Below are 25,522 nucleotides of genomic sequence, written 5' to 3'. Positions count from 1 at the left end.
GCAAATGACACAACCACACAGTCACCAGTAATGGTTTTATGGGTGGGCCCAACCCATGGTACTCTTCGCACCATTAAAACCTGACTTCTTAGGTGACTGGGTAGTTGTTTGTTCGTGTTTAGCCAGTGAATGACCTTATTTTTAAGAGACCAATGGTCCTCTTTTATCTGTGGGTCGAGAGTAGGCACACCAGCCAATACAATGACATATTGACTAGCCTCCGGTGGTAGGTCAATGTAACCACCACGGAAATTCGGTCGGCTAGATTCTAAGAATGGCAAATTCTTGTTGGTCAATTGGGTAGGCTGTTTTGCAACAGTTTGAGGCCTGGGTTTAGGGCGTGCTACATTCTGATGTAAACTAGTTAGAACGCTAGCGTTAGGTAGTGCTGTATTCTTTACAGGGCATGCTTGGTGTCTGGGTTGGGTTGGTAGAGGGTCCTGGGGCGGGAGACAAGTGCTAAGAATGGAATTAGTAGCATTATCCCCCACTATTGTGCGTGGTTTTGGTACGGGTTTAGGTCTTAAGGGTGGGGGGGTTGGGGGATCTGACTCAAATGGCTGAAAAGTTAAACCCTCGCCCAATGAAAGCCTAGCTTCCATTTGCTTGAGACTAAAGCTAGCCAATGTGACTAAAGTCTTATCCATTTCTAGCAGGTGGTTTTCCATTCTGGAAAGTCTAAGCTCCAGGGGGGTGAGTAATTTTTTGAGTGTGTCCCATACAGTTTGCAAAAAATCCTCATCTCCCCTCCTATCCCCCTCGACTACACTCTGGCTACCCTCAATTGACCCTTCCTTATTCGTGTCATGGATGGTTACCACCGGGGGATCAAGCGCAACACCACTTGGGACAGGGCAGATATCACTGCCCAGTAAAGCTGTGTGGGCTTTGTCTTTTACTTCCCCAAACCCAAATGTGACTGTGTCTTCTCTCCTTGCACCAAATCTGAGGTAGCTGTGGAGGTGAGGTATGTTGCTTGAACTCCCTTTGGAACCTGCACTGCAAAGGCTGCTTTCAGCCTTTCCCGTACGTTTGTGGTCGATGTGGTGATGACTGAGGGGTGGTGGAAGTTGCTTTTAAACATTTTTCTTAACCTGGTCTCAAATTGTAGATTAGTGATGCTTGATGTTCCCCTAAATATGGGATTAACTGTGCTGTATTGTTTGCGTAGCATATATAATCGTATTTGCGGGCCTGAACCATATCCTCACAGAGGCCCGCTTGTCATTTTCCTATCCTTGTTGGTGCACTCCTTCAACTCCCACTGAAAACAAAATGTGTGCGTGATACCTACTGAACAAAACTGATTTTATATGCTAAGGTCATTCATTTTAAAGCGTTATCAAATTGATTTTATGTTTTCATGTTCTATTCTTGATGCACGACTAAGTCTTGCATCCTAAAGACCGTTAAATGTTTGTGATTTTATATTATGAAATGTTTTACATGAGGATGTTGGACCGAAAGATTATCCTCTCAAGTTACACAATTAACCAAAGATCTGCCTGTTACCTGGCAGTTGTGCTCATAGTCCACTGGAAAGACATACAAAAATGAAATCGCATGGTATGTTGCAGCTGTATAGAAATCTACTGGTCAGCTATTTGTCAGTGGAGATCGAGTTGGCCTGGTCCAGGCCAGCTCAGTTTACATTTCGCATGATCCAGGTTGTTTTTGACCTGTCTGACTCACTCACTTCCCAGGATTGAGCAAGTGCAATCGTGTGATGTTTAGTTTCTGTGAATTATTCTAAAGTGAAATTTACTGGTACTTCAAGGTAACACCACCACCAAAATCTCATATTCACAAATGGGTCCTGTATGTTCTTCAAGACTTCGCTGAGACCAAGCAATAAAATCGTCTGAGACCAGCATGAAAATGAGACAAAAAGGCAACAGGCTATCAAAGTAAAGTCTTAAAAGCCTTTGTTAGAGTAAGATGAGTCTACCGTAACTTGGCCCCCTGAGATATGAATGCTCCTGCACGCCCTCCCTAAAGCAGGCATTGGTGATTCGGGTAACACTCAATTGCATTTTCAACATGCTACCCACCTGCTTTTTCCTGCATGTTTTCTAGGAACAGGGAATCCATATAGCACTTGTCAAAGCACCTTGGCTTTTACTTGCAGAGTCTATGCTATTCCGAACAGCTCTATATGCTTCATCTTGGCTGTCATTACTCCCCATACTGTAATCTGATCACACCCCGATGATCAGTGATCTTCATTCAAATGTGTTTGTATTTTCTAGTGTAGACTAATGTCATCAAAAGAGCATATTGGTGCACTCAAATGAGTTACGCCTAACCGTGTAAAACCTTTGAGATTTTATGCAGTTTATATATCTAATAATATTTCTTCTTTTTGCTTTTTTAGAACAAATCATGGAAGAAGCTGAAGACTGTGGTGCACTGGTCTCCATTTGTTGTGTCATTTAAAAAAAGATATCCTTGGATCCAGTTAGCTGGACATGCAGGTAAGCTGTACGTGGGGATTTTGTGTTGCTTACACTTGCTATGAACATTGACCATCAAACCTTTCTGCCTTCAAGCTCTCATCTCAAATTGAAGACACAAGAATGTGGTTGTGGGGGAGAGAAGATTCATTTTTCAAATAATATAGTGGAAAGCTGACCCTACTGTGTTTAATAGGCCACATAATCTACTTTCAACTTTCCTTGGGATTTTGTTTTTTAACCCCCCCTTCCTCGTTGTTCTATATTTTATACTGAAATCTTTGAAATAGGATAGTACCCTAGACTGTCTGCATCCCTATCAATCTCTTCCTTCTTTTGTTGGCAGAATGCTGGAGCATAGGTATAGGCAGCCCAATCCATGAGCTGATAGCATAGCAGAGTGAATGACTCCAACCTCCACAATAGCCTGTGAACAATAATGGTGAGAGTAAAAATACAGCATTTTCCACTCCCAAATATCCCGTAATGGGCTTTAGAGACCTTGAATTCTGCCTAGTAAAGTATAGCCACGTGCAAAAGTGGTTGAGAAGCCTTTAGGATCAGTCCTTTGAGATACTCCCTGTTGATATAAATTACTAAGTGGCCCCCCTCAAGGTTTCAGTTTGTTGCTACAATCTTAATTGAAAATGTTCTGTAAACATTAGGACTTCAGCTCTGATTGGTTGCGAGATGGACACTTAATTGTCTTTCCTGACTGAATTCCCCTTCTAAGCGAAGAGGCTCGTTCCTAGGGATTGACTTCACTGTTCCCAATGGGAGCCCACATCAGGAGATGGAGGAAAGATTGTTGTTAAGCCATAATCAATTATAATTCCCTCCTGTATGTATCCTAGGACTTAAGAGCCTACTAATCTGACCTGTGAATTTTGTGTAGTTGGCTGGCTCAAGCTTACCTCTGGAACCTGCTCCACCTTGTAGATTCAGTCAATTAATTACCTGGGTCTGAGTTCCAGTAGGGAATTGGGAGTTTGGTCTTACATGGAATGGGCCACAGCATTAGCCAATAGATGTTTTATTTTAATAGGCCACGGACTGAGTGGGGTTGAGCCAACCATGCTTATTGAAGGACGCCACTCTGTGGCACCCTTTTGCAGACTCCACTTCTAGCCTACCCACGGCCCTTTCACCTGGAAAAAGTTAATTACCTCATCTAATGTGACTAGATGGGGTTCTAGAGAAGGCTTGGTGTTACACCTCCGGATTCTTCATTGAAGAATAGTGAGTGCTAAAAATGGACCTTAGTCAATCCTTGACCTGTGTCATTTACCTAATGTGGGTCTTTCTTACTTAGATATGACACACTCTTTCAATGGCTGGGGGGACGGTCTCCTGGGAGGAAATCGTGGGAAAACAGAAGGCGGTAGGGAAGCTGGGTGAAACAAATTAGAAGAGTTATTAAAGCTGGGGTTAGTGGCAGAGAAGTAGTGCTGAGTTGAGATGGGTCAGTCAGATGTCAGCTGTGGAGATCATTGGGAGAAAAACTCCCCGTGTGCAACTGTGATCCAATTGGTGAATGTAATGAGTTAAGGTCTAGCATCTATCTTACTGGAGGTTTATGAGAAAATGTAGGACATTGTGGAATCCTGCTGGTTGATCCCTCCTCTAGGGGAACCAAAAAGTTGTAATACCAAGTCACTGAATCCAGACTTTCCTCTTTGTCTAAGGGGCAAAAGACTTTATTGGGGCCTCTAGCACATTTACTGATGTAATTCTGGAAAGACTTAAGCCAGAGGACTACATTAAGATAGGCACAATGTTGTGCCCAATGAATGACTACTGCTGGAATTTCCCATAGTACATGCATAGTTGGAACTGGAACATGGACATTACCTAGTTGCCAGATATCCCCACAAATGAATGTCTATAATGGATATTTATTGGTCTGGAAGGGAGCGTTTCATTCCAAATGACCTGTAAAAGCCTAAAATGTCTTTGAGGAAGATATTGTATTGTAGAGGCCCAAGAATCAAGGAGGGGTGCCTATTCTTATAATGCAAGGGGGCAGGAAAGTATATGGCCTTTTAACTGACGTGATGGCAGGAGAAGTAGGTGGAATTAAGTGATAGGGTAAGATTGAGTTAATTCTAAACCTGGTTTGTGGATCGCAGACTTAATGAGTCACTCTAAAGAAGATGGTGGATTGATGAGGGTTTTGTCAAGGGTGAAGAGTGGCTGAAGATGTTTTTTGGGTTCATGAACCAGGTATTCCTGAAATAGATGACTTACATCGGCACCACCAGGTCCCAGAAGATGCAGATCACCGTTGGAGCTCTCCAAGGTTCCATCTTGTTCCTGGTCATTTTCAACCTATACATGCCCCCTCTTGTGGCTCTACTCACAGATAACATCAAATTCACCAATAGGTCAACAACACAACTGCATTTGTATTTGATTGCCCCCTCTGCTTCAGACACTGTGCCTCAAACACTACTTGCCACTTATCCAGACCTGGATGTACAGAACCGACCTAAGGCTTGACACCACCAAAACAGAATTCCTGTTGTTCAGCAAGATCAGCAAGCAACAAGTAGCCCAAACGTGCCTCAACAGCAGGAACCTGGATATATTTGAATCCTTTCTGTCACTCATTGCAAGTCTTTTGGATTCACCCAGGACACTGATCTCCACCACCCCACCCCCTCCCCGCCCAAGGGGCACATTGGCATCACCAGGAAAAATAAAGCTTTCTGCTACCAGCACTATCTACTGACGAAAGTAAAAACATTCTTCCAAGAATCAACTTCAGAATAGCTGTTAAAGCCATCTGATCAAGCAGTACCTTCTTCACAGACTCCAAATTGCTGACTTTCCCCACCAGTAGGGAATTCTTCATTCAGCAACACTGCTTCTCAGGGGCTTGAAGAAATGTGACCGCAGCACTCCCAACCTGAAAGCCGGCACCACTTTCAAAATCATCTACAAAGCCAATGCGACTGGCACACCTGGTTATTTAGTTGGACAGCTTTTCACCTCATGTGCCATACCTGCAGCCAGGCTGCTGTTGGGCTAGAGACAAGGAAATGTGTAAATAAGAAGAAAGAAAGTTAACTGGCCGCCTCCATCAATGCACCCAAGATCTTGAAAGACCTTCCTTAATACATCTGGACTGACCCAACGCTGCTTCAATCTAAAAGAGTCCTGTAGACCCGTCTTTAGAGAACACTACATCATGATGGGAGTAACAGTTCACTATCGCTCTCAGATGACAGCTACCTTTCCATTCACATTGACTGTCTTTGCCTTGGACTCTGTTCAGCACTCTGCTGCCTTTTGGCTAGGTTTGTGCTGTGTAAATGCTATATACCTACATGCATACATACCCAGCCTGTACTTAAGTTCATAAGATGCTCCATACACACTGGGAATTTCAGTGCCTTTCAATTTCGCCATCTCTTCTGTCACTGCTGGGCAGTGCTATACATTTTGAGAAGTGACAAGTCTTAAACTTGGTGCATGCCAGGCTTGCAAACTTACTTGTCCATAGATGACAGCAGGAAAGTAAACGTTTCTTAGTATGCTGCTGCTCATTTTCTGAAGTGTAGGTAACTGAAAAACGTAATCAGCCATCCTGTAACACCTTTCCTGTACCCCCAACCCCACCATCCAGTTCTTAATCCCTTAACTGCTGAAGGTTAGGAGCAGTGGTTATTTCTAAGTCAGTGAATTTGTGGGTACCTGTAGAAGCATATGATTTAGAGGGTATTTTTTAAAATGTCTTCTTTCTTGCACACTGGTTTATTTTTGAAAGGCACAAATGCAGCAAAATCCAATTGGTAATAGCAAACATTCTACTATTATGTGCTCCCACATGTCTTCCAATAACAGTGGCCTCTCACTTGAGTGGGTAAGCCTTGTGCCTGCGACAGGAAAACGCAACATGAACACATCACATTTTTCCACTGGAATATTACCCTTTTTAGGTTTTGCCTGGCGAAAGCTGCGCTCTGCGCAGCTTTTTCGCGCAGGCGAAAACCTAATGAGAACTGTAGTGTGGGTTTGGGTCGGCCCTCGTCATTTATTGGCTGGCTCCATAAATGGAGCATAGCCATTGGACGAGGGGCCTGTCCGTCAATGCCGGACCAGATTCGGGGGCGTTCCCGAGATTCTTTGGCTTTTGCCGACGTCACGCGACGTCAGCCGAAAGCCGGGAACGCCCCCGAATCTGGTCCGGCATTGCCGGCACTTCTGCGTCTCTCCACCCCCCTTTCCCGCCCCCTCCCACTTGTTTCCTGATGCTGGCCTCGCAATGGCGCTGCGTCTCTCCTCCCCCTTTCCCGCCCCCTCCCGCTTGTTTCCTGATGGCCGCCTTCCTGCTCCGGCCGTCGTGTGCACAGCCGTTTTGCCCGTGAAAATCACCGCCGCAGCCCCGGGGCCGCGGAGAAGCCGAGGGAACAACCGCTGACGTCACCCGGGAGCCGCGCTACCATTGGTTCAGGCTGCGGGAGGCTCGCCGGGCGACCTGCGCGGTGATTGGCTGCCTTTTTTCCCTCGGTTTGCGGTGAGTGCTGTGCTCGGGGGTCTGCTTGCGGGTGTTCTGCGATGGCGGGAGGAGACGAGGAGCGGAGGTTTTTTGGGACATTGGGAGGGAGAGCGGGCCGGGTGGTGTAGACGCTGGCGCTCGGGGCATTTCAACCGAGGCCGCGTTTCGAAGCGCTTGGCGAGCCTAGTGCGAGGTATGCATCCTCCTGTTAATGTGTCTGATTGGCCGGGAACGCGGTCGTTGCTTTGGGTTGGCCTCGCTGATGGAAGGCATTTGCAAGTTTCTTTGTTCTATATAAACATTCTTCTGGTGCCTGTGCAAGCTATCGTCTATGGCTGCCATCTCAAGGTCAGGCGGTAAAACTGCCGGGTTGTCAGTTTAATTGGTCACACCCTTATACTAACGGAGAAAATGACAAACTAGAAAGCATTTGCCTGACTCTAACATGGTTATAGCGGTGGCGCGTATCCACGTCCATATGTGCAATCTGGTTTGTGTAGTTCCTGTCACAGTTCTCAGAAGCTCTGCGCGTTCTGCTGTAACCCCGCCCCCCTGCCTCCCTCATCTTCCTCCGCTGCTTCCCGGCCCCGTTCCACAGCCCTAGCCCCGCTGCCGTCTCCGTCGTTCCCCACCAGCACCATGCCGGCCGTGTCCAAGGGGGACAGAATCCCTCAAATTTATAGTGTGAGACCTACATGTATCCTGAGGTACAGTGCTAGACTGGCCATGCTATTTTGTATCTGCTGCTACCGAATTAAACTATTTAGCTATGGTTTCCTGAAATTTGGTTGCAGGTAAATTTCAGTGTTCTCTTAAATTGTACTGTCTCATTGCTGGCTTGTAATAAGGTTTTCAACTTGGACATGGGAGAGAACCTGCTTTATTTGATGCTGTGGATTAAATCTGCAGTACGTAGAAATTGGTTGCCTTGGACGCTGGGTTGTATTTAATCTCTTTGATGCAGTTGGTCGCGGGTGGCTCTATTAAAGTTTGTAGCTAGAGTTCAGTATATCTTTATGAAGTGGTTTGCTTGTGCCTCCGTGTGCCCCTGTTGCCCGCTTGTGCTGTGTGGGTGTGTGTGGAGGGCTCTGTGTGGCTGTGTGTGTAGGAAGCTTTGTGTGGCTGTGTGTGTGGGGGGCTTTGTGTGGCTGTGTGTGTGGGGGGCTTTGTGTGGCTGTGTGTGTGGGGGGCTCTGTGTGTGTGTGGGGGGGCTCTGTGTGTTTGTGTGTGTCATTTGCGAGAGATAAAGCTAGTGGCATTGTAAATGACAATGCCATTTATTTATGTTAAAAAAAACATAAATAAAAATAATGTCAAGAGCAATGCCAATAGCTCTAACTTTAACAAAAGCAAAACCATTGCATTGTAAATGCTTGTTGTTGTTGTTGCAAAGTGGGATGCTCTGGATTTTGGGCCGTAGCTCAGCCTGCATTTATGGAAACCTAGCAAAGCTGTACATTTTTAAATCTAAACTCTGACCAGGTTGTTTTACCCAGAATCCCTTGCAAACGAGTACCTTTGGGCAGTGTTGCAGTCTGTGCTAGCACATGGCACTTGTGTTCTTATTACTGACCACAGCTGTAGGGTGGTAGATGTGCTGGTTCATTTTTCCACTGCTGCCACATTTGTAATACTAGAAGAGGTATGACCCTCCTCACGCACATATGTCAATGTTCCAAATCACCTAAAGTTAATCTTAAGTTCAGCAATGAATTGCGAGGTATTGTTTGGGGAAGGTGCATAAGAACATAGGATCAAGTTTCCCTCAGTTTGTGTCTGGTGGCTATAACAAGATCCCAAGAATTGAAAACTGCTCATGAAATCCTATTTTCAAAAAGAATCAGGAACATGTACCTGTAAGAAAATGGGGCTGCGCGTAAGAGGCGGATGCGTGATGCGTGATGCGAATGGAAAACACTGCAGCTGGTTTTGTTACAGGGGGCTGATATTGCAGCTATGGTGCAAAACCTGCCCCAGTAACAAAAACGCCCCCCTACGGGTCCAAAACCGGCTCCCACCATGGCAGCCCGCCAGGGAAACGCCTGGTGCCCGCTTCGGTCAGTACGGCTCTGAATACAGTGCTGAGTAACTTAAAGCATAAACTAGTAAATAAAACCAGCCCAGGCTGAAGAAAAAGTAAATGCTTAAAATTCGAAATTTGAGGGAAATTCTCAAAAAATCCAGATGTGAAAAGAACTACATAGTGTCTAGGAATCTACATTAACTTCAATGTCGGAGTAAGGGAATAGGATCTTTAATAGAACTTACAAAACCGAAAGATCTAAGAATGGAGTGGGGGAAACATGGCGGCAGCTAGTTGAGCTGCCGCGGTGCTCTGGCCTGGTTTCCCGTCCGTCTGCACTTTTGACGTTAGATCACGGAATTTTGACGGTTGCCGAATCTCTGCAAAATACTGCCCCATGAGCATTCCATTTTATTTGTGATTTTTTCGGATATTTGACTTTTTTCACGGATCCTCCATCTCCTTCCGTGTTCCATGTGTGGAGACTGGGCATGTTCGATCTGCCCAGCGTTCGCGGCTCCACTCTCCCTCCCTCGCCTACGCTGAATCTGCCGCTGAGCCTTCCGACCACTCCAGTGAATCCGCTGAAGGCTGTTTCGGGCTTGCGGCATTGGTGTTTGGCCGCCCTGGAGCTCCGTCGGGGGAGGAGGACCCGTAGCCTCTTGGGTCCCCGCGGCAGTTCAGTAGGATCCAGCTCTAGCTCCAGTTCCCGCACCGGTAAAGGAAGTCTGAGAAGGGTCGAGGAGGAGGAGAAGGCAAAGCCTGGAGCCATTAAGGAAGGTGGTAAGGTAGTGGCTGCTACATTGCGAGACTTTGGGCGTTCAAGTAAGCAAGGTGAGCAAGGTGTGGACAGCTTGGAGTCGGTGGAACCGGTGGGTCCTGGTTTTTTAGAGGCCCCCAGCGTTTTACCAGACCCAAAGCAGGCTGCCGGCAGGAAGATGGGGAAACGTGCTCCTAGTTGTAAGAAAGGAGGCTAAAGGAGCTAAAAATCTAGCGACTGGGTCTGAGCCCCACAGTGTTAGCAACCACCCTATTCCTAATCTGGGTCCAACTGCTCTGACAAGCTCCACAAAAAAGAAAGTTTCTACTTATCTGTCTGGAGAAGTTAAGGCAAAACGAGCTTTTACCTGTAAACCAGCCAGGAGCTCTAAAAGCTCTAAATCAGCCATTAGCACGGGGTTGAAGATAACCCCGTCACTGCGGTCTTATTTCAAAGTAATCCCGCAGGTTTTGCACCTTTCAGATCAGTAACCTTTTAAGGAACTTTCTGAAGGCTCTCCACACCTGATGGCATCATTAAAGCCCCAAGCGGCTGCCCCTATTGCTCCTATTGCAATAGCCATAGCTACTCCTACAGCTAACATTACGCTTGATAAAGCGGTTGATGTGGACGATAATGTTAATGAGTCCAACGAGGCTAGTGTAACTCCTGTAGAGGTTGAGGTTGAGATTGTTAATATTACGGATGGCTCACTAAAAAATTGGTGAGAACCCTACTGAGACGTTTGCTGCTATTCCTATAGCAATAGGGTCCAAGAACCTCTCTTGCCTCTTTTGCCTCCCCCACTATCTGTGCTATCTTTAGTGACACCACCACTCGGGTCTCTATGTGTGGCTACATCACAAGGGGAAGACCTTCGGGGTTGTTGTGTTACGGCCCTTTCCGGTTCTTTGGTGGAAGGTGGTGACAATTCATCTTTGGTTACCTGCTTACAGTCTATGTTTTCGTCTTTGTCAGCAGATATTAAGAAAGGCTTTGAGGCATCAGCAGCTATCCAATCTGAAATAAGGAACTTTTGCGAGTCCCTGGACAGTAAAATCGGCGGTCTTACTTCAAGAACAGAAGTGTTGGAGGACACAGTGTCTGGCCTCTCGCTGCACTTGGATGAAGCCAAGGCTGACATCGTCAAGCTTAGGAAGGAGGATCTGATGCTGGCGGAAAGAATGGAGTCATTGGAGAACAATGCCCGTCGTAGCAATCTCCGCATTCTCAATGTTCCTGAGGGTAGTGAGGGATCAGATATTAAGCAGTACGTTATTCAGCTCTTAAAGGAATCTTTAAGATTAGATCAATCGGTGGAAGAGTTGGCTACAGACATCCAACATATTCATAGAGATTCCTTTAGGAAGAACCCTCAAAGAACAAAACCGAGGAAAATATTAGTGAACTTCCACACTTACACTCTTAAAGCGGCCATCCTGAGTTTGGCCCTTAAGCAGAAATCTGTGAGTGGAAAGGGTTTCAACTTTCAGATCAGGTCCGACCTCTCAAGGGCCACGCTTGACAAACAGTGGGAGTTCGGTAGGAGGCTCGAAGCTTTTAGGAGCCAGGGGGCCGTAGCTCAACTAGTGTTTCCGGCAGCATTGAAGGTTATGCACAATAACACAATGCATAATATTAGATCTGTACAAGTTGCGGATGAACTGTTGATGTCCATGGGAAAAGGGAAAGATAAGAATAAGGGGGCGTCAGGCTAAAAGGGAAAATGCTTAAGGGGATCATTAAGCGCTGAGAAAAGATTAATATAATACTAGAGTTGGAAAGAATAAAATAAAAAAAAGAATAAAATAGCAGTCAGAAGTAAGGTAATAGTGAAATAGGAATTAAGGAAGATATAATTTAAGAATGAACGGTATAATCGTCATGATATATAGCTATGTCTTTTCTTTTCTATGTGGTTTTTTTTTTTTTTTTTGCACAGATGAGGTTCGGGTGTAGATAGGACGGGAACTCAGAAGGAGCCTATCTTCTGGATTTTTCCAGATAGATAGAGCAAGGGTTTCCCATGGGGGGAGGGGGGTTGTGTGGGGCACGGGGAGGGGTGGCATGGGAAAAAATTTAAAAAGGTCCTCATTTTTTGCTCTGCTCCAGTTTATTGCTTTTGGAGATCTAGAAGTTTAACGGTTAACAGTATATATTGTGGGGGGTTCTTGGCCTTAGTCTTTGGGGTGAGGGGAAGATGTTCTCATGAATAAATTAAAGGTTCTTTCTTGTAATATAAATGGCCTGCGTACCAGTCCTAGAAAGTGGAAGATAATGCAATACCTTCGCGACTCAGATGCTCAGGTTCTTGTTCTTCAAGAGACCCATCTCACTGAGACAGAGATGCTCTCTGTGGTAAAAAAAAAAAATAGGTGGGTCGACTTTTGTGTGTCTACAACACAATCGGTAAATACTAGAGGAGTTGCGATTATCTTTAAAAAGTCTCTAAACGCAAGATTAATTGATAAGTTAGTGGATCCAGGGGGTAGGTGGCTTATTGTATCTGTAATTATTGCCGGGCCCCAGTTACTATAATGGGATATTATGGTCCCAATCAAGACGACCCTTCGGTTTTGAGATCTATGTTTTCCCACCTACTTTCTTTTCCGAAGCCGACTATTTTGGGCCCGAGACTTTAATATAGTTTTAGATCCTAATTTGGATAAATCCCCGACTAATAGACCGATAACCCCCTCTAAAACTAGGGCTTTTCTACTTGACAATATGAAACAGCTAGGCTATGTCAATGTATGGAGACCAAGATTAGGGCTTCAACAAGGCATCTCATTCCGTAACTATAAATATCACCATCACTCAAGAAAATATTACATCTTGATCAGTCAGCAACTAGTCAGCTTGGTGCAAAACATCTCTCACCTACCTTTCCATCTATCAGATCATGCGGCCATCTGTTTAGAACTGGGGGGGGGGTTTCCTAAAAACCCGTCGAGAATCTGGTCGTTTGACTGTTCATTACTCGCGGCTCCTGATGACATCACCTTTCTTAAAACTGAAGCACAACATTTTTTTGATAACATTGGGTCCGCTTCCCCAGGCTGTGTTTGGGACGCATTCAAAGCTTTTTTGAGAGGCCTGATAACCAACAAGGCCTCACATAAAAAGAAGATCTATAGATAAGCGGTTGCTTCTTTGGAAACCGATATGGCTAAGGTGCAAGAGTATATCATGCTGAACTCTGCTGCCTCCCCAGAAATCCTACAAGAATGGCAAAATAAGTTACTCACTTTAAAAGGGGAATTGGGTTCAATCTTGAATGTACGGGTTCTCGAGAGATGGGAGGCCAGTAAACTGGCTCACTTCCAATATGGAGAGGGGGCCGGGAAACTGTTAGCTTGGAAGGCAAAAACCGACCAAGTTAGAAACAACATAGATCAAATCATCTCTGATGATGTGACGTATTCTGCTGACGATGATATTAGGAGAGCCTTTCGTGAATTGTTTCAGAACATATATCACGAGGACAAACATATTAAGGTGAATCAAGTGGACGATTGGTTGAAAGGAGTGTCCCTCCCTTCCCTATCATTGGAACAGAGTGCCTCTTTAGATCGAGCTATTACGCAGGAAGAGGTTAGTCGTGCTATTTCCAGCAGCAAGAAGGGTAAGGCATCAGGGCCTGATGGCCTTCCTTCTGAAATGTATTTGGCCTTGGAGCCAATAATTGTTCCATTTCTAACCCTGTTGTTTAACCAGATTCTCCAGGTCGGGTTGTCTCCCCCTAACTCTTGGAACGATGCTTCTATCACTCTGATTTTGAAGCCAGGTAAATCAGCAACTTGCTGCCGTTCTAACCTACGATCTGGGGTGGGGGGGCTTTGATATGGCGACCATGGAGTCTCTTCCCCTGGCTATTCTTACGCTTGATGCCACCAAGGCCTTAGACAGGGTGAACTGGACATACCTGTCGGGGGTTTTGGGTAAATTTAATATCGGGGAGGGCTTTCGTAGAGCCGTGAGACTCCTCTACCAGAATCCCTCAGCTTCTTTACTGGTTAATGGAGAATTGTCAGACCCATTTAACATCACTCGGGGTACCCGTCAGCGCTGCCCCCTCTCCCCTCTCCTATTTGATTTATATATTGAACCCTTCGCTCAACGGCTGAGGGACGAACGTAACATCAAGTCTTTTGTCTATAGGGGATGGGAGAGGAAGGTAGCCCTGTACGCGGACGACATTCTCATTTTTTCTTCGGATCTGCGTACTGCTCTTCCCTCAGTGATTGCTTTGGCCCATGACTTTGCGGAGATATCTGGGGATCAAATTAACGCATCTAAGACCGAGATGATGGTGTGGAATGATCCTTAGCCAGTGGCAGGGGCTCAGTTGAGTCTTTCTTTGCGTTATCTTGGTCTTACTATCATTAAGGACATAGATGAAATCGCAATGTTGAACTTTTCTACTGTGGCTAGAGATTGTAGAAGGCTCATGCGATCTTGGTCTCCACTCCCTCTTTCCATCCTGGGCAGAGTAAACCTGGTTAAAATGTCTATTTTACCAAAAATCTCTTTTTTGTTTAATACTGTTCCCCTGTATTTTGAGCCCTCTGTTATAGCAAAACTTCAAGGAGATATTAGTTCTTTTATTTGGAACGACCGTATATCAAGGATAGCATGGAAAAAACTCAGGCGCCGGAGAGAAAAGGGGGGCCTGGCAGCTCATGATTTACAACTATATGCGTGGGCATTTCAATTCTCCCACGCCAGGATGCTGCTTAAAATGCCAAAGAATTTGGGAATTGGAAGTATGTTTGCTGCTTTACTTAGAGGAGAAGGGGAGAGCCAGCAGGGCTTTTTGCTTAAATTTGGGGACCCCAAGTTTTTTAAAAAGGTGAAGCTGTAGATCTTGCTGGGCATGGTAAAAACGTGGGTTAAACTTAGGAGTGCTATAAAGGTGGATTATTTTGCATGCAGGGCCCCACTGTGAGACTCCCCGGGTAGCCCGGGATGGCTTCTTGATAGCCTCGCAACGCCGCTGAGAGAGGCTGGCCTGGAGGTCTGGGGGGATCTCTTCATAGAAGGCTGTCTACTCTCTTGAGATTCTTTGTTAGCTAAAATAGGGTCGGGACTTTCTAGGTTCAAATATTTGCAGATTGCGTGCTGGGCCCACTCACAGATTTCTGTTAGAGGTAGATTCCAATTAGGAGGAGATAGCAGCCTAGTGGCCCTGATGTTGGATAAACCCCCTGCTAGTAAGGAGGTTTCAGTTTGGTACAATCTATTATTAGAAGAGGTCGACAGCGAATTCCAACTGCCTGAGACGCTGTGGAGCTCCTCTTTTACTGGCCACGACCTTGAGAATATGTGGTATTCATCCTTTAAGATCATGTGGGACATTGTGAAGCCTGCTTGGCTCCACAGGAACCATCTTTTTACCCTGCATAGGGCCTATTACTCACCACAGTGGCTATCGAAATTCTCACTAGATTCTTTCGTGGCATGTCCCAAGTGTGGGTTGTCAGCAGCTTCTGATATACATATGTTTTTCGAGTGCCCTTTGCTGTTCTCCTACTGGGATTCAATCAGTGCTCTATTGACCACAGCTCTGGGTTCTCAAATCTCGATAAATGCAATGCTTGCAATTTTTGGAATAACACCAGAGGTCCAGGGTCGAGCTCAAAACCTTCTTTTTTACTGTATACTGTTGGCCAGAAGAGAATTTTGTAGGAAATGGAAGGGCCCATCACCTCCCACCCTGTTAGACTGGCGTAATTCAGTCCTACAAACCTCAAAAGTTGACCTAGCAAGATCTGGCAATCCTGATAAACTAAACTTTTGGCTCCTTTTAAATTGGGTTTAATCGGTGACTAGACTGTGGGGTTTTTGTGTGTGTTTTTTTTTTGTTCCCCCCCATCCTCCACGGTACAATGATTTAGCTGCTTGGTCTGCTCCTTTTCTTGATATACCCAATACTATGGCTCCTTACTCGCGACTGGTATTGGACTGCAGCAATATCACTCTATCATGGTTACCCTAAGTCGGCGCTTCTCGGAGGGCTGAGACAATACTGTGAGGCAACGCTGAATAATCTGGCTGTTGTCACTACCAGTTTACCTGTGGCAGTATATTGCTCTCTCCTGGTGCCTCTATGCGGTATACCAAGGGGGAAAATGAGGACCAAAAAAAAACAAAACGAAATATCTAAATAAAACTGATACCCCCTTCAATGATGTCAAAGGATATGTTTGAAAGTGCTCATAGATGCTCTACCTAACAGCATGCTATAATGATGCTAACACAAGATTCCACAAGGCCAGAAGAGACTTTAGCAAAGAGGGATGCTTAATCGCGAGGCTCTGCTCTAATGATCACCATACAGCACCATGGACTCACCTGAGGTATGCCCTGGAGGGCGAAACAATATTGGTGTAGATGTCTGGTCACAGGGGCAAGAAGTTTTGGCTATGATCTGTGATTACTTAGCATTGCTATTACGACCTGTGAGAAGGGCACCATCTCCGAGATCTGGCATTGATGGAGACCCAGCATGGAGCCTAGGGATACCCCCTGTAAACTACCAACCATGCTGAACAGAGACAACAATCTCTTAAGTTTTACACCTCCCAAACATCTGAGGACGCAGTGGGGCGCATAGCAGATTCTGGACCTAAGTGTAGGATTACGGGACACCCAACAGTTTCCCCTTGTGGGGGCGGGGAGGGTGGGCGGGTGTCGGGTGTGTCTTCTATTTTTAAGGCCTGACTGGAGTAGTATACATTGCTGGCAGATGACTGACGTCCATCCTGATCACTGAGTGTGCCACTACAGGCCTGTGTTCTGAGTGCTATGGTTACACAACAGGAACAGAATAACAGAGGCAAAGCAATCTGATATTTCAGCATTGCAGAGCCCCGAAATGCTCAACTGAAACGGGCACAATAGATGGTGGTAGTGGGGGAACCACCTAATCCACTTAGGCTATTGCCACAATCCTCCTTTCAGACCTCAAAGCAAATCTTAAGTGTACTGTTGGCAAGAGATATGCTCTCACCAAGTTGGGCTATTTCATGGAAAGAACGGATTACAAGAGCACTAGAACATATTGGCAGAGATTGGGATATCTGACCTAGAAGACAACATCACTATCAGAAACAGAGCTACTTAAGATAGAGAAACTTTTGACAGTTATAAAAGCCATAAATTAAGAACTCTAAGTGAGATCACGCCACAACAATATCCATTTACTGGCCTGGCTGGATCTACTAACATGAGGAGGAGGCCTAACATGTTTGTCGAGAAACTGCTGTCTGAGAGCTATGATTATCCAACTTCTCAGGATGTTTCTGGTAGAGAGGGCTCAGTGTTCCTTGGGTCCACAGCTACCACCTGGAGATGCCCTTTGTCCAATATTCACCCATCCTCTCAATTTCCGTGTATGCACATGGTTTTACAACTGGCGAGGGAGATAGGAGTCTTAAATAATGAAGAATCCACATTTGCAATATATCCGATTTATCACTGCAGTTCAGGAAGCCCAATGTAAGTTTACTGAGGTAAAAAGTCTGCTCTACTCAAGATGTAAAATACTCCCTGCAGCATCCTGCACAGCTGTGAAGGGAACCCAACAAGAATCCCCATTTCTAAGCAAGGTGGCAAAATTATACTAAACAAGCACTGGCGTTGCCAATAGGTCTCGCAGTAGGAAAGTTGGAGCTATTCGTTTTGTAAATGACATTTTATATTTATACATCGTTATTGGCATTGTCAATAACAATCTATAAATATAAAATGTCATTTACAAAACCAATAGCTCCAACTTTCCAAATGCGAAACCTATTGGCAACGCCAGTGCTTGTTACTGCAGTTGAGAAAAGCTTTTTCCTGCTCCTTACATGTTGCTGTATGCAGGCGGACGGGCTGGGGCAAGGCATGTCAGCTGCATTAGACTCCTGGTCTGGTTTATCAGATCCAGAGTGGATAATTCCGAGACCAGAGAAACCCCGAATCCTGGGTGTATTTCTCTCGTGTCAACTCGTTACAAGGGCTAAAGTAAGCGATTGTACGAAAGACATCACATGGAGTGAAAAATTCCTAGCGCATGACTGAAGGATGGTTAATGCACCCGCTGTGCAGAAACTGAAAATCCCCTTCTTATAAGGTGCACTGCTAGCGCCATGTTTTTGTTTCTGACAAAAAGAAACACTCTGGAAACAAATATCTCATGAATGGGAAACAAAAAATACTGGTGAGCAAAATCGTGAGGAGTAAATGGTTTAAAGGAACAATGACAATGCTGAAAGTAACTATCGAGTAAGGATAGGGTTACATTTAAAAGGTAAATGGAGAGGGTTGGTTTAAATGATAAGGGTTGAAGGAATCCTCCCGGGTAAATTTAAAAACAAATACTCATTTGCATTTTAAATAACAAGCATTTGTATCACAGGGGCAACGGAGAGAGGACGTGAGAGCGTACCAAATGAGTAACCTGATAAGATTTATGGCCCTTTGAGGGAGATAAACTATGCGGACTGGGGATATTGTGAGGTCTGGCAGGGAGGGGCCCAGAAGAGAGACTCCGGAGGCGAAGCTCTGCCTAATTTAAGTGAATACCCTTGTCCTGTGCTGGCACAGTGCTCAGGGAAACGGCGATTAAAACTTATAAACATAGTTGATACATATGGTGAGACGGAGTGGCATTACATGCAAAGTTGTGAACGTGGTTCGAGTCTACGCGCACTCTGTGCCTTCCCTAAAAAAAATGCAGACATGTCATGTATTAAAAGTTTTGTAAAGAAATAGCAAAACGCTGCAATTTATTAGTGCACTTGTATGATTTAAAAGGGGATGGCAAGTGGATGGAGTGGCGCGAGAATACTTAATGACAAATGAAAACAAGTGCTTGTGTTTTCAGGCGATCCTAGTACGTCGAATCAATTAACGAGGATCAGCGAGGATCAGCTGAAAACAAACGTGCTAATTAACCACACACACATTTAACCCCTATCTACAGCTATTATACTGGGGAATGACCATCTTACCCGAGTCCCAGGGATGTTCTTCGCCTCTAAAGAAAGGGGAACCGCGCATACACACCACATCACAGCTAGAAAAAAACAAGTTTACAGACATAGCACACATGGAGTGTGCAAACAGCATACAGAGATCGCCCTGTTCCCCTACTCTGGGCATAGAGGCATCATGCCAACGGATAATGCAGAGTAAAAAACAATGCTTGTGGCATGCATCCATAAACACACACGAAGGAGACTGAGTGTACGGCAGTCACAAAAAAGCGCGCACACACAGTACATATAGGGTATGACTAACAGATGACGGAGTGAACACACACAAAAACACACGCAGAATGCAGTCTGTTAGAGTAAACACCGCCAGTAATCACAACAGCTGCATGAGATCTATCGATGACCAGCGGACGCACTTACTTGCTTGAGCCATGCAAATTACTGTCTCTGTGGTGGCATGGAGCTGGGCAAGCCGTGCAGAAGAATAGAAATGCGCGGTCGCCGTTGTTGAAGCTGAAGCGCGGCATGGAGCTTGCCTGCCATACCAGCCTTGCCATGGTGAGTGAGAGTGGAGAGGGCCGAAAAGCCTGTGCCAGCAGGCGACCTCCTCAAGGTGTCATGGTTAGTGCATGGGTGGGGGTCAGTTTAGTGGAGCGGGATGGGGTCAGATATGGAGAGATGGTGGGCCGTGCCATGGGAGAGCAGTCGCGATGAGTGAGTGAAGGGCTAAGATAGAGTTTGGTGAGCCGCGCAGAAGAAAAGAAAGGCACGCCGCCATTCGTATAGAGTCAAATTGCAAGGCAAAATTCTTGGATGAGGGAGAGGGTGTTAGTATGTTAAGAGGGAAGACTGCTAGGATAGCAGGAGCTAGAGGATCCAGATAAGTATTTTACTTCCGTCATGGAGGGCATTGCTGTGGGGAGGGGGTGTAGGAGAAATGCACAAGGCGGGCAGGGGAGGGGGCGGAGCGGGGAGAGCGGCATGTGGGTGTTAAGAAGCCGGGCCTTTGAAGTGAAGCTAAGCTTCACTTCAAAAGGTGTCGGAGGAATGCGGGAGAGAGGAACAGATGGCGATTGCGGCTGTGCACGCGCTTTTAAGCTCAATGCACATGCGCATTGAGCTTAAAAGTCACGGGCACTGCAAGGAATCGCCACGATTCCTTGCATCTTAGTTAAAGGTTGTTTAAGCTGCAATAGGCTCGCAAGCTCGATGCGCATGCGCATCGACAGGCGAGACCTAAAAAGCACTGATCCCAGTAGAGCCTCACACTGTGGTGAGCAATCCACAGAAAGAATAAAATGGGATACACGGACTGACTCAGATCTATATCCCTGCCTGTTATAGACCTTGATGTAAGTCAAAAACTGCAGAGAGGAGAAGTATGGTTGGTCACAAACCTTGTTGCCATTTCTGCATTAATGATTTCTGGGCCTGCTTGATAGTCCTTGTAGAGATGCAGGCTTCTTTGAATCTATACTTTGGCTGCCAGACTAACAACACACCACCATCGCCCAGGAAAGTAATTGAAACAACTGCGACACTTGGCAGTGTTTTTTTTGCCCTAAGGGACATTGAAGCCTCTATAGGCAGAATATTTCAGTCAAAAGCCCCAGGTCCTGATGGCATACCAGGGGCCCTCTTCCTATATGACAAAATCGAGCTGGTCCCGTTATATTCTGTTACTCTCGAATGCTTTAGCAAGAGGTGCCCCGATTATGGCGAAGGGCAGAGGTGTTCCACATATATAGTAAAGGTTACAGAGAATCGCCCTTTAATTATAGGCCTGTTAGCCTAATTAATGCAATTCAAAAGGTATTCTGCCGATCCCTTTTACAAAAGATACAGGTGTGGGCCGATTAAAATGCCATTCGAAATCCTTATCAAGCAGACTTCAGAGAAAAAACGTTGACAGTTGATCCGGTGTTCTGTTTTCTCCTTTTTTATTGGAAAATTGTGGTCATTGGTAAGGGCAGTTTATATATAGCTATTATTGACTTGAAGATACCCTTAGATTAAGTTTCAAGACAGAAGCTGTGGCAAGTCCTTAAAGGTATGGGAATTCCAACTGAAATTCTCAACTCACTCATAAGGGCCCATGAAGACAACTTTGCCTGAGTGAGGTGGGGTTTACAGGGGCAAACTCAGTGACCCAATTCCTCTTTGTAGGGGAGTACGGCAGGGATGCGTACTAGCGCCCATGCTTTTCTCACTTTACACAAATGTGTATAATATCTTTCCTAAAAGCCTGCCAATGCTCCAACACTAGGCGGGGGAAAAAATTGTGACCCTCCTCTTCGCAGATGATACTCTGCTAGTATCTAAAACCCAGAGTGGGCTTCAGTCACTTTTAGACAGATTCAAATGCTTTTGTGACATATGGGGCCTAATGATAAAACACCACTGAAACTGAATTTTTGATCCTAATCCTGCACAAATCTTTCAGGGGTAGGCCTAAACTTGGAGGGGCACCCCTAGATAGAGTAAGCACATTTGAATCCTCTGGCATCTAATTGTCCAAGAACATGTCCTGGAGAGCTCAGGTCTTAAAGATGGCCCTGAAACAGAAACACATAACAGGCTTTAGAGAAGGATCATCGTTCATCAACAAGTAAACCAGTAGCTGCCACCCTACAAGCCTATGACACCAAAGCAGTGACCTCTGCCATGTATGGGTCAGAACTGCAGGGTTTGATGTATTTGAGTAGCTTACCAGATCTGAGCATACATTCTTAAGTTTGGCATTGCTGCCCCTGAGCACTCCACTCCAACCCTTAATGCTTGATATGGTTAGGAGACCAATTACTCCGCCAACTGCTATTCTGGGTTAGAATTAGGTCAATTCTGGAACTCTCTTTATTTGCCAACGCTATGACGGAAGTAATCCGCTTTGACAAAAGCAACAAAATTAGCTGTTTGTGCAATATAAGGAGGCTCCTAGCAGATATAGGGCTACAGGAAGCATGGGATAGCCCCAACACATCCTTGTTGCAAAGAATTAAAGTAAAAAGATACTACTGGGATTGGGTTACACAGGTAGCCTGTCAGAAATCCTCTTGGGGGAAGTTAACAGCAGAATTTAGACTCCATCAACAAACCAGCTCCCTGGAGCCCTATTAAGACCTAATCCAAATATCCCATGACAGAAAGTTGTATATCCATTTAAGGTTCAGCTCCCTCCCTTTGTACGACTCCCAAAGTGGATGGTATAGCAACACACTAGCACCAAGAAACTGCCCTGGGTGCAAATCCCACACGGAATCCATGGCCCATGTCCTGTTCGCATGCCCGGCTTACACACAGCCCAGATCGTAGTGGCTAAAACCTATAGACAAATGGGCACACAAGATTACCAGGTGGCTAGGGAGATGGCAGACCCAAGTCTGTGCCCACCTTGTAAGACTAAGAGTGTGCTGTGGTGAGCTTACACTGCAATCTATTTAGCAATGATTTTGGATTGGCTGTAAACAAGAGGGCATTTTGCTGTTCTTGGAGACGTATGTTCTTCAGACTTGTTTAGACGTCCGCTACAAAGGTTTCTGGGTTTGATCTCACAGAGACTTCAATTTTTCATGTGTTTTTGTAAAGTAAGGTTGGTGTGTACAGGGTAGACAAGCTCTTGGAACAGGTACAACAGTTGGGGCCTCTGCTACATTTATATATTCTTGGTGGGGATGTGCAAAGGATTCCTGACAAAGGGTTCTGTGGGTGGCTGGGAGGGCAAGAGTGCCTGGTTAAGTCAAAAGTACCGACCTCTCAGGTGTGATAGTAGTTTGGTGAAAAGGGAGCTGCGTTGAGGGAAGACTAGCCTGCGACCAGAGATGTTATCTTCAATCCAGAGTGATAGGTGATAGGTTGCAAAGGGCACACTCGTACCAAGAACGACTTAGGCAGCATTAGTGGTTTGTAACCTGGCTGTTGAAGTGTCAGCATGTGGCAATCATACTGTAGGAAAGTGCCCTTTTTGTATGGTCACCCCCACACTTTTTCCCCAATGCTGATGATTTTTATTCTGAAAGCGCGCTAGAGCCTGCTAACCAGACCCCAGTGCCAGCACTCTCTCCCTAAAATATGATGCATGTGAATTGATAACTCCAATTGGCAAGGATGTTAACCCCTTATAAGTAAGTCCCTGGTGAGTGGTACCTAGGGGATGGAATTTAAAGGGGTCACCAGGGCCTGAAGCACTGATTTGCCACTCTGAGTGACCCAATTAAAAAGATGACAGCAGTGTTGCCATTGCAGACTGCATGAGCAGTGTAAACTGCCCAAACTCGACTTTGCCCTCACCATGAGTGTCAAAGTCAAAGCACTACTTTTAATATGTCAGTCACCCCCAAAGGTAGGCCTCCTGAGCCCAGTAGTCAGTGTGCATTATATTAATATGGATATATAAGTGCAAGCGTATATGTCTCTATAGTAGCCTCCTTCCATTAGGGGCTACTATAAGTGTTCATGAGGGCCATAGGATAATATGGGCTGGCATGAGGGCACCCCCAGATTGCCAGATCCATTATGGTCCCACTGAAAAGTGTCATGTTTGGTATCAAACAACTTGTCTTGTTAAACTCAACTTTTTTCTAAAGTCGAAGTTAATGTGGCATGCACCCATGTGGCTACCTTAGAGGTTGTCCACCTGCTGACCACATCCTTTCCTGTGCCCTGGATAACAGTGGAACAGAGGAATCTGACCTCCTGTCAGGAGATGTGAACTCTTGCAGGAGTCAGAAACAAAGACCTGCCTGGGTGAGAGGAGTCCCCTCTCTCCCTGACAGGCTGGCTAGTGAAGTGGCATATCCGAGTAATGAGCTTCAGAGCTCTCCTCACCTCTAATATGCAAGCATGCCTCTTCCCAGAGGAGGAAAAAGCCATCTTCTTGCCCCAGGCACATTTGCAACCTGGGCAGGTGGGAACATTAGATAGTCAGGAGGTGTACACCGCTAGAAGGCAAGCCACACCCCCAAGAAGGCCTACCTCTCTGTACAGCTGAAGAAGGGTTCTACCATTTTTAAAAGTGACAAAATAGAGGTTGCTGGGTAGAAAAGGTGCCACCCACCCCTGGACATCATCACCTCAGTGGTGGATTAGCTGTAGGGGCGAGTAGCTCTTTGTCTACTAGGGCCCAATCCCCTAACACCTGTAAATCCAGGATATAAGGGGCTATCCTAGCACCAGAACCTCAGATCTTATTGACTTGCAACCAAAGAACAAAGAAGAGACCCGAGTATCGACTTCAGGACCAGCACAAAAAAAAGCTGCACCTGTGGCAACCACCCTGCAACTGCATCTAGTAAAGTAAAGAAGAACCCCTTTGCAAGTCAAAGGCAATTCAAGAACTCCCTTGGACTAGAGGCACTAGTTCCCTGCAACCAATAACCGCACCCGGATCCAAAGAATCACTGGCCATCAGACCCGTAATGGCCTAGTGCATTGTGGAAAATGTAGTCCTGACCTCGAGCAAGTTTGAAGTAGCTACCATTTTCCCCCAGACTCCAGAATGTCAAAGTGACCGAAGACTGAGCTTATGGCTGCCAAGGCTTTTTTTGGTTTCCAGTCTGGCAGCCATTACTTTTGTTCGACGTTGTGCCTCGAGGGAACCTTGCTGCATCTTCAACCCAATACCTCTGTGCCCATTGTTGAGATTTTGCATCCCCTTCCTCACCAGCATCATCTTAGTGGAAAAACCAGCAACCCACGGCTCCTGCTTCAGCACCAGAGACAGTCAAGACTACTCTACACCCGGGCCCTACGAGCCAGGGAAATAATCAACTGGCTATCCGATTGTGGTCTTGGGACCTGCCTCTCCTTTACCCTCAGTGGTTTCTACTAAACTCGACCTGCAAGTGATTGATTGTCACTAGTACATTTCCCCATTGACTGCACGTTAAAGTTTCACAGGAGTGTGAAATGCACTAATATATCAATTTTTTTCAAAAATCCATTCCTACGGGTATATTAATTAGATAGTGTTTGTTTTGGTGTCCAAATTTCTATAAAAATTTGCTTTATTTTTATAAACTGGTGTCAGATTTCTTTCGAGTCGTGTCAGTTACTTAGTGTCCATGTTGGTACTCTGAAATGCTTAACACATGTTTCTCTAGTAAAACCTCTGTGTCATAGTTGGTGTTTTATTCTACACTTTTTCTCTTGCATAATTGGGATCAGCTGGGTGCACAATAACCTTAATGCATTTGGTGACCTAACTAAACCACCTAGATGTGTTTTTCTATTAGTCCCAAAACGGTATGATTTCCAGTTGTAGACCAAAAATGAAATGTTATCATCTTTGTCAACATAATTGCATATCTCCATTCTCTTTGTTTTCACTGCCCTGAGGAAGTCTTTTTCAAGACGAAACAGGTGTTGACTGTGCTAGTTCTCTCTGGCCCAAGTGTATCTTTTGTACAGACTATAGTACATTAGGGACTTATTCAACACATTTTGGCCATTGTTTTATCATATATGTACTGTCCATATATTCTCTACGTTGGACAACATTTCATTTTAAGCTTCATACTAAAGACTCTGTCACATTTTAAAATTATAACTTTGTTATGAATAAATTCTTTTTCTCATCAAATTGGACTATTATTGTGTTTTAATGTAATTGGTTTGTGCGCCGGACATTAGTGAAAAATACCTCTTCTAGTGATGCATTTTCATAAATAGCATCTTAGGAAGTGCTTTCAGCGAACTAGTCGCAGAGACGAGAGTAAGACGGACTCATCTACATTGTGCGCTTTACAAATGTGGAATATATTATAGTACAATCACCCGTAAGGGTCTCTAGGCGCTGGGGGACGT

At 45.3% G+C, this 25,522-nt stretch overlaps 1 protein-coding gene across 1 annotated transcript in view; it reads left to right on the top strand.

The window, feature by feature from the left end:
* LOC144781513 (inositol-trisphosphate 3-kinase B-like) overlaps nt 1-25,522 on the top strand; it is a 944,304-nt gene that overhangs the window by 879,540 nt on the left and 39,242 nt on the right. Inside the window, exon 5 of the mRNA XM_078660403.1 lies at nt 2,375-2,474. Within this exon, the coding sequence (XP_078516529.1) occupies nt 2,375-2,474 (100 nt within the window). The remainder of the gene's footprint in view (nt 1-2,374; nt 2,475-25,522) is intronic.

This window comes from Lissotriton helveticus, chromosome 9 (genome assembly GCF_964261635.1).
Source record: "Lissotriton helveticus chromosome 9, aLisHel1.1, whole genome shotgun sequence".
Classification (NCBI taxonomy): Eukaryota; Metazoa; Chordata; class Amphibia; order Caudata; family Salamandridae; genus Lissotriton; species Lissotriton helveticus.
The sequence above is the reverse complement of the archived record's forward strand: the minus strand, read 5'-3'. Positions and strand labels throughout refer to the sequence as shown.